General features: G+C 42.0%; 1 protein-coding gene across 9 annotated transcripts in view; it reads right to left on the bottom strand.

Annotated features, from left to right (window-relative positions):
- Positions 1 to 10,000, bottom strand: part of LOC133569438 (receptor-type tyrosine-protein phosphatase mu-like) — a 106,054-nt gene that overhangs the window by 47,803 nt on the left and 48,251 nt on the right. For all 9 annotated transcript variants that reach the window (XM_061921773.1, XM_061921772.1, XM_061921777.1 and 6 more), the window contains exons 3-9: positions 7,916 to 8,086; positions 7,739 to 7,848; positions 7,392 to 7,470; positions 7,001 to 7,116; positions 6,600 to 6,774; positions 5,990 to 6,102; positions 5,701 to 5,881 (exon numbers count right to left, since the gene is read on the bottom strand). In XM_061921773.1, coding sequence (XP_061777757.1) covers positions 5,701 to 5,881; positions 5,990 to 6,102; positions 6,600 to 6,774; positions 7,001 to 7,116; positions 7,392 to 7,470; positions 7,739 to 7,848; positions 7,916 to 8,086 — 945 coding nt within the window. The remainder of the gene's footprint in view (positions 1 to 5,700; positions 5,882 to 5,989; positions 6,103 to 6,599; positions 6,775 to 7,000; positions 7,117 to 7,391; positions 7,471 to 7,738; positions 7,849 to 7,915; positions 8,087 to 10,000) is intronic.

The following is a 10,000-nucleotide window of genomic DNA, read 5'->3' on the forward strand; positions in this document are numbered from 1 at the left end:
TTGCATGTCCCTTGGCAAGTTTCACTGCAATAAGGCACTTTTGGTAGCCATCCACAAGCTTCTGGTTGAATTTTTGACCACTCCTCTTGACAAACTTGGTGCAGTTCAGCTAAATTTGTTGGTTTTCTGACATGGACTTGTTTCTTCAGCATTGTCCACACATTTAAGTCAGCACTTTGGGAAGGCCATTCTAAAACCTTAATTGTAGCCTGATTAACTCTTCCTTTACCACTTTTGACGTGTGTTTGGGGTCATTGTCTATATAATGACAATAAAGTCCATTCCAATCCCATTCCATTGTCCTGTTGGAACACCAAACTGCGACCAAGACCCAACCTCCGGGCTGATGATTTTAGGTTGTCCTGAAGAATTTGGAGGTAGTCCTCCTTTTTTATTGTCCCATTTAAAGCACCAGTTCCATTGGCAGCAAAACAGGCCCAGAGCAAAATACTGCCACTACCATGCTTGACGAAAGGAATGGTGTTCCTGGGAATAAAGGCCTCATCTCATGGACAAAGATCAGACCTTCTAGAGGAAAGTTCTATGGTGATATAAACAAAAATTGAGCTGTTTGGCCACAATACCCAGCAATATGTTTGGAGGAGAAAAGGCGAGGCCTTTAATCCCGGGAACACCAATCCCAGGAACACCATTCCCACCGTCAAGCATGGTGGTGGTAGTATTATGCTCTGAACCTGTTTTGCTACCAATGGAACTGGTGCTTTAAATGGGACAATAAAAAAACGAGGATTACCTCCAAATTCTTCATGTAAACCTAAAATCATCAGCGGGCTGGAACCAAGTTTGGGCACCACACCACTGCATTAAACCATATCCAATTGTATTTACAATCCACAAAGAATGTGATTATACCATCCAAACATCACAAAATGCCGCAATTTCAGACGGACATTTCGAATATTCTGCTTCGGATATATTCAGCCATTCCCGTAGATTCAAGGTTGAATGACGTCAGCATGGGAACGCTTCTGAAATCTGACCTTATTATCAGATCAGTCATACTGGAAACGTGCAAAAATTGGAAAGAGATGTGTTGTCTATCATTCACAATCCTTGCGTAACACAACAGTGTGACTCGTGCCAGCAACTTCAGGGTTCCAAGTTCGATCCCCGCTTCCGCTATCCTCGTCACTGCCAAATTGTCCTTGGGCAAAACATTTTACCCACCCTCTACCAGTGCCACTTACAGTGGTTTGAATGTAGCTTAAAGATTTAGATAATGGGTTTCACTATGTAAAGCGCTTTGAGTCTCTAGAGGAAAGCTCTATATAAGTACAGTGTAATTCACTTCACTTTACTTCATTTTATACATTTTAAATTGTAAGTAAACAGCTAACAAATTGAGTTAACAGATTGAGGGTGCTCTATTGCAGTGGTTCTCAAATGGGGGTACGCGTACCCCTGGGGGTACTTGAAGGTATGCCAAGGGGTACGTGAGATTTTTTTTAAACGTTCTAAAAATAGCGACAATTCAAAAATCCTTTATAAATATGTTTATTGAATAATACTTCAACAAAATATGAATGTAAGTTCATAAACTGTGAAAAGAACTGCAACAATGCAATATTCAGTGTCGACAGCTAGATTTTTTTCATAAATATTGATGTTAAAGATTTCTTTTTTTTTGAAGAAATCTTTAGAATCAAGATCATGAATCCAGATGGATCTCCATTACAATCCCCAAACGGGACACTTTAAGTTGATGATTACTTCTATATGTAGAAATCTTTATTTATAATAGAATCACTTGTTTATTTTTCAACAGGATTTTAGTTATTTTTATATATTTTTTTCCAAATAGTTCAAGAAAGACCACTACAAATGAGCAATATATTGCAATGTTATACAATTTAATAAATCAGAAACTGATGACATAGTGCTGTATTTTACTTCTTTATCTCCGTTTTTCAAACAAAAGTGCTTTGCTCTGATTAGGGGGTACTTGAATTTAAAAAATGTTCACAGGGGGTACATCACTGAAAAAAGGTTGAGAACCACTGCTCTATTGCACCCATTATGCCCTCTAAAAACACCTAGAAACCGCCAACAATAATCCATTTACATGTTGTGACCTGAATATTAATCAGATATGAGTGATATTGTTATTATAGGTGCTAACACAGACGGCCTACTTTAGCAGCTCATTTATAGCAGTGAGCTAATACTAGTTTACGCTGCTATTGTTGACACACTCAGCCGCTGGCTGCTTCTGCTTTGTCTCAAACTTGGTAAAACTTAATTCTAGATTATAAATCATGCATGTCTCACCTGGTAATAAACAAATAAGGCCATGGACCGAGAAGCTGGTCGACTTTGATAACCCCCGAGATGGCAAAAAAGACGCTAGTTGAGGAAACGTTTTTTCAACTTTTTGTGAGGATTGCGATTGAATCATCATCTAAACGAAAATATGTGAGGGTCCAGTCAGTCTGTATCCCCGCGAGATTGGAATTATTACATTTTGTCTTTGTTTTATTATGATTAGTTTGTATTTTTAGTACCTAGAAATGTTGCTGATGCTATACTGTTTCAATCATGCTACATCTGTGTAGCACACAGTTTCTAAAATTTATCGCTCATCCCTCTTGAGATCGGGCTCAAAAATATAAGGTTCTGGATCATCATTTTTCCCCAAAGTAATCGTTGTTGGCTATCACAAAGTCTGCATGATTACATAATTAGCATTGTTGTTGATGGGGAAGGGATCTCTGGTTCCTAACTTCGTCACGGATCACGTGACTGTCTTCCTCATTATCTCTCAAAATGGCTCGAGAATCTCTGTGAGATTGATACATGAAACATATCTATTTACTGGTACATTTTGTCTTTTGTTGTCATAAATCAGATATATATGATAATAGCTACATTTTAGAGGAGACATTTTTTCCTATTCTACTAGTACTTAAACTGACTTTTGCTAATGTTTATTTACGAGTTAGAATGCATAAAACCAAGAAAAACATGGGTTCTTGTGCTACATAAGGATTGTGACTGACAGGCAAAATTCCATAAAAAAGTGCCGTTCCCCCTAAAAGACAACATTTATTTATCACCTACATTTTAGTTATGTGATTAACAATACGTATGTTACTTATATTTTGACTTACATTTTCTGTTGCAAAATTGTTCTGTTGGTGACAAAAATAATATTTTGGAATGAAACATACATTATGTTGCACACGTTCCTATTCATTTTGTCATTTAAAGGCAAAGTTTTTGTTCAGCTTGGAAGCCTTGAAGAAGAAAAAGACACGCCGTCGGCCGTTTGAAGGTGACTCGGCGAGGAGGAGGAGGAGGTTTAATTTTTCATTTACAGCAGATTTGATCTGAGCTCGACGCGGCGATGAAGCCGATGATGAGGAGGAGGAGCAGCACAAGTGATGGATGACCTCCGCGAGCATGTCACTCAAACAAACACGTTCCAGATAGAAAGGGATGGAATATCCAAAGTGTGCACGCGCACACACACACGCACACGCACACACTCAGAGTCGCAATGATACAAATAAAAATAGAGATCGAGATGTAAAAGGTCTAAAAAGCTTTGGAATGTTTGCTGGACCAGTCGAGCGTGAAAATGTGAAGTGCAAAAAAGAATGAAAGTGAAATATTGATACAGAATATTCTAAAAGCCTGGACAAACAACGCACGGACTTTAATGGATGTTAACACACGCGTGTGTCTCTGGGTGTGTTTTATGTGGAAGATTCAGATTTTATTCTCAAAATGGTGGAAATATTTGTTTTGAAAATATTAATTTATGTGTTTCGCTGCTCTTTTTTAAGGAAAATGTATAATTTCGTCAATAGTAATATTTATTACAAAATGATATTTTTTAAGTGATTAACTACATTAAAAAACTTTTTTTTTTAATTTCGAATGCCATTTACAAATTTTGGATTAAAAAACTAATATAATAAATTTTTATGTCTTTCTGTCTATCTGGAAATGCGCTCTTTGATGGCCCCAAATGATGACAAAACATCCATCCATCCATCCATTTTTTACCGCTTATTCCCTTTGGGGTCGCGGGGTGCGCCGGTGCCTATCTCAGCTACAATCGGGCAGAAGGCGCGGTACACCCTGGACAAGTCGCCACCTTATCGCAGGGCCAACACAGATAGACAGACAACATTCACACTCACATTCACACACTAGGGCCAATTTAGTGTTGCCAATCAACCTATCCCCAGGTGCATATCTTTGGAAGTGGGAAGAAGCCGGAGGGAACCCACGCATTCACGGGGAGAACATGCAAACCCACACAGAAAGATCCCAAGCCCGGGATTGAACCCCAGACTATTCAGGACCTTCGTATTGTGAGGCAGACGCACTAACCCCTCTGCCACCATGAAGCCGATGACAAAACAGTAATGTTAAAAAATCAAAACTGTTAGTCTTTTCTGACCGCTTTACTGCATTGTTTGAAGCAGAATTGTTTCTTTGTGCGTCCATTTTGACAAAAGAAGTTTATGCAAGTTTTTTTTTTTTTTTTTTGCAAGTGGCATCACACTGAGTCGCCTCCCTGGGCTTAAAGTCACAAAGCTTGTTTGATGGACACACTAATTCATTATTTAACACACACAAACTGTATAATTCATCCGCAGTAAGATGAATAAATAAAAGTGACTTGATGACAGACGAGTGTTATCAGAGCGTAAATCATCACGCTGAGTGTGTGTGTGTGTGCGCATCTGTGTGTGTGTGAGTGACACACCAGTCATCGCCCCATACACACAGGCACACAACCACACACACATCTTTCACTTGTATCTTTTGGGTTTCCTGCGTAGGCTCCCAGAGGGCCGTTTGTTTACGGCTCCACAGTCCTGAGGGGCGGAGCTTATAGGAGAGCAACCAACGCGGTGACAGATGTTCTTTCATCTAGAACCATCAGAACTTGACAACGTTCTCCACTGCGGCCCGTGTACGTGTGTGTGTGTCTGTCTGTGTGTGTCTGTCTGTGTGCGTGTGTTCAAGCCTGACACCGTCTTACGAATAAACATTCACATTTCATAAAGAAATAAATAAAAGAATGGTGCTTAAAAAGATCATAAACAACACTGGTGTGGATCGATAATTAGCTGTTAATTGCTGTTTTTAACACACACGCTGATGTGTACACTGCTGCCATTAGAGGCTAATGAGCACAGAGCTAACAAAGCCTCATCTGCCTCACAGTTTTAATGACCTCATTGCTAACCATTAGCCACCTGATGAGCTCTGCTAACTTGCTACTAAAGTATGCTGATGTAACGAGCAAACAAAGGCTAGCACAGCATGTTAATGTACAATATCTGGCAAAAGTCGGTACAACCCTCACATTTTTGTCAGCAGTTATTCCAGTATATTTCCTCAAATGACAACATAAGAGGAAGTAAACATGGATGTGCTTTAGAGCAGTGGTCTCCAACCACCGGGCCGTGGCCCGATTTGTACCGGGCCTCAGAATAATTTTTTATTAAAAAAAATAAAAAATAAATAAAAAAATTTTTTTTTAATTTATTTTTTTATTAAATCAACATAAAAAACACAATATACACTTACAAATAGTGCACCAACCACAAAAAAACTCATTTTTTCATGACAAAAACGTCCCTTTTTCATGACAAAGAAGAAAAAAAAAAAGGACTCACTTTCGGCATATACTGCAATGCTGTTCTCTGATTGGCCGCTTACCTGCACACTTTGTGCGAGCCCGCAGAGGCGGCCCGGGGTTCCCTGTGCCTCCCTCCAGGGGTCTGGTGAGCAGAACGCTGATCTCGTACTCCGTGTCAGGGTCCAGGTGTCCGATCTTGTGGGTGGGCTTGTCCACAGGTGTGACGTCAATCAACATGCCCGCCATGGTGCGGTATTCCACCTTGAAAAAAAACAAACACCCACATATTCCACAGTCAGGAGAGGCTAAGAAATGAGAGGTCTTTCGAGTCCAAATGGTCCTGTGGAGGGTCTAGACTTGTCCACTCACCTCTCTCTCTATAATTGGACCGTCTCCATTGATGGAGTTGGCGTTGAGTTGGATCCACAGGTACGTGGCACCCACTGCTGTTAGCTGAGGCGGGGCGATGGGGACTGGCGGCTCTGAGGGACAGACACAACCAGGATGAATCTCAACACGCACACACACACACTTTCTTTGGCCTCTCCTAACGAGGGAAGGAAGGAGTTAACGAGTTAATTAATATTCGTGACCTTCGGCGAGTCACGGTAGACCTGGAATTTATTACCCACAATACCCGGTGGTGCTGCTCTACTTCCTCCTGACCCACTTCACACACACACACACACACACACACACACACACACACACACACACACACACACACACACACATACACACATACACACATACACACATACACACACACACACACACACACACACACACACACACACACACACACACACACACACACACACACACACACACGAACAATAAGTGTGCAACAGTGTGTGTATCACATTCATTAAGATATCACAGAGCTTTGAGAGTAGAGAGTAATCACACCTCACTAAAATTAACAAGCTTTGACAAACTTTTGCTCAAACTTATCTACATCAAAAAAGACAATGCTTACGTTTGACAGTGAGGTCAGCGTACGAGGAAACGCCTACGCCACGATTTGATTGGCCGATGCATCGATAGCGTCCAGAGTCGCCTTTGGTGGTGTTGTCCACGTCGAAAGTGGCTACATAACGCCGCGAGTTGACAGGCTTGGTTTCCCTGACAATGGCTTGACGGCCGTTCATACCCTAGACATAAGCGAACAAATGATGATGATAACCGTAGATCAGTGCCATTGAAGTATTGAAAAACGTTTTGAGGACCATATTTTAAGAAAGTTATAAGAGTAGGGGCTGGACGATTTCTGCAAAAACACTGGTCAAAGATCCTTTAAAATGAACAGTGCTCTGCTACGACAATATGACAGGAGCACATAGCTGTTTTTAGGAGCGGAGCTCAGTACGCGATGCGTACCTGCAGGAAGAGTTGCACATTGCTCTGAGGGCGTCCGTTGACGGTGCACGCAAACATGGCTGTCTGTCCCGCGTTCACTTCCACACCTTTGATGTGCAAGAAGTGAGGCGTGCTCACTTATGACACAAAAACACACATGGGGCAAAGGTCACACAAATATCATGACTAACTGATATCAATCTCTTGTGTTCACATGAGTGTGTGTTTGTGTTGACATGAAAGTAGATTTTGGAATGAGAACATCAAAGCCCAGGCTAATCAATTTACATGCTAATGAACTCCCCTGTCTTAACACACACACACAACACACAGTGACCTTAATTCTTTGATGCGCACGATAACGTTGTTATCCAATCAAGCACCGAGGAGGGGGTCTAGTGAGTGTACTTACTGCACTGGTGTCCCTGCAGTGTGATGTCTCTGATGGCCACGCCCCCTCTGTGCCCGCTGCTGACAGCCTCGAACACAACCTGATTACCCAAAAAAATACCATTGATAAAAACAACAACAGCAGAGGTAAGTGTGAATGTCCAAATGTTTAAAGTACATTACAGCTTTGTTACCATGTACACAAACAAACTTCCTGCCCTCCATCTTTATTTTTTTTGCCACTCAAACAGGAGTCGACTGTTATTGTGACAGTTAATTAAACGCCTGCTGTTGTGGTCTGTAAGTGTGTCCCTCTAAAAAGTTATTTTAATTACTCCCTGCCTGTGTGTGTGTGCGTGTGTATCTTGCCTGGTAGTAATTAGGCCAGAAGGTGGACACAGCAAGCTCCACCCCTTTCCAGGTGTGTTGGGCGGGGCCAGACGAGTTAAAGATAGGAACACCCAGAGAACTGTTGTTCTCTGTAGCAAACACAAACAAATGTTAGCATCAGTGTAGACCTCATGGTCCACCCCACTGTGTGCGTACCTTTGACGTAGATGTTAAGCGTGGCTGCCATGGCTCCCTCACGCTCTGCCACCTGATAGAACATGAAGTTGATGCAGTGCGTGTCGTTCTCTTTGAGTGGCGGCAGCAGCAGGTGGGCGCGTTGGCCGCTATAGCGACCCGTCGTGTTCACGTACAGGAAAGGGGAGGAGCCTGGACAAAGGTTGTCAGTCACCGCCATGACACAAAAAGCTATAGCTCGCGGGGGCAAGTTCACCACCTGACGTATAAATTGGTTTGTGTAAACTAACTCTTTTACTACCCAACTGTTGCACACAAAAGGGTGTAAATGTGTGAAAACATGCACTCCCACTTTGTTGTATGTGCACTCTACAAAATACCAACTGGAACTTATAAATGTTTAGTTTTAATGACCACCAAATTTGGTGCATACATTTTTGAGGGACTGACAAGCATGTGTGTAATATTGATCAAATAAGCAAGATTGGCTGGAAAACTTGGACCAAAACATCACGCCAACCACAGTAAGTTCCGGACTATAAGCCGCTACTTTTTTCCTAAATTTTGCACCCTGCGGTTCCCAAGAAGGTTTGGATAAATTATGGATGTTTCTTCGCTGATGGCAATAATAAAAATGATTTTATATAAAATACAAGTAAAAACACTGACAGGGTGTTTTGTTTGTGCAATGGTGCCATCTTTTGGACAAATTTGCTCACTGCAGAGGCTGCAGTGTCCTTCCATTTATCGGTAGTGTTTTTTCTCCAAACCTGAGTACTGTTCGGTCTACTAGCCGTGTGCAGCGTTTTCTACTTGTATGGATTCTTAATTCATCACTCCAAGCACCGTTTGTAAGTTTTACAATATAACTACAACTATTTATACTTAAAAAAAACATCCCATGTGTGATGTCTGTAGGAGATCAGACAAACATTACAGGGAGACAGAACAGGATCGCTGACGGGTCTGCCGGCTTCCAGCGCCCCTTACAAAAAAGATGACATACAGGTAAACAAGGGGGGGGGGGGTGAGAGAAAAAAATTGAAGATTAAAATAAAATAAAATAAAAAATCGGTCTTAGCCTAGGCCCTGGAGTGGGGGCGCAGACTGAGGCCAAGGGGGGGAAAAAAAACAAAAAAACTCATAGCCATAGTACACATCCCTCTTACATGTGTGTAAGAGGGAAACATCAAACATCAAAGAACACAGAGGACATTAAAGACATTAAAGCAGCAGATACAACCAGACACTTCTACATACAGCTATGAATAAAAAGTAAAATAAACATATACACTGTGGTGGCCTCTGCGGTGTTCCACGCCATCGTCTGCTGGGGAGGAGGGAGCATGGCCAGAGACAGAAGCAGACCCAACAAAGCAACCCAGACAGCCGACTCCACTCTCAGCCAATGTCCAGTCCGCATGGATGAGCGAGGATACGTCCAAGGTGACTGAGGTGTTCGACACCTGCTCACCCAGTCAAGACACCGCGAAGCCTCTCCGTCCCAGCGCTCAGTGCTAGCTCCGCAGCCCTGTCCCCCTCATCCGCATCTCCTCCAGTACATCCAAACAGACTCTGGTGTAGCAGAGACCCAGCAGCTGGTCTCCATGGCCAAAAGGCTCCCGGGAGGCAGATCCAGAAGTCCACAAAAAAATAAAATAAAATAAAAATAAAGCACCACAGAGGTCACGAAAGTGCCACCCCTTGTCACACAGTCCCAAAGGGTCCCGGACCAAAATGCAAAAAAATATAATAACACATGAAAACAAGAGGGAAACACAAAAGGATGACACAAGAGCACAGAGCTCCTGCCTACAGCAGCCACTACAGCAGCCACTACAGCAGCGCCATCTTGGAAAAAGGGGTGTAAGTACACATTTACAGAATCTTACTGTGTAAATAACTAATTTTGCAAGGTATATATCTGTGACTTATGGTCTGGCGCAGCTAATATGGGGAAGAAAAAAAAATTTCGTCTAAAATTTTGCTGGTGCGGCTTATATCACAGTGCCCTCTATAGTCCGGAAAATACGGTAATCACCCATAAGTCATTGTCAATTTGCCTATTGATTATAAAACGTTGAGGATATATGTTTTACATTTATG

The sequence above is a fragment of the Nerophis ophidion genome, linkage group LG15 (assembly GCF_033978795.1).
Source record: "Nerophis ophidion isolate RoL-2023_Sa linkage group LG15, RoL_Noph_v1.0, whole genome shotgun sequence".
NCBI lineage: Eukaryota > Metazoa > Chordata > Actinopteri > Syngnathiformes > Syngnathidae > Nerophis > Nerophis ophidion.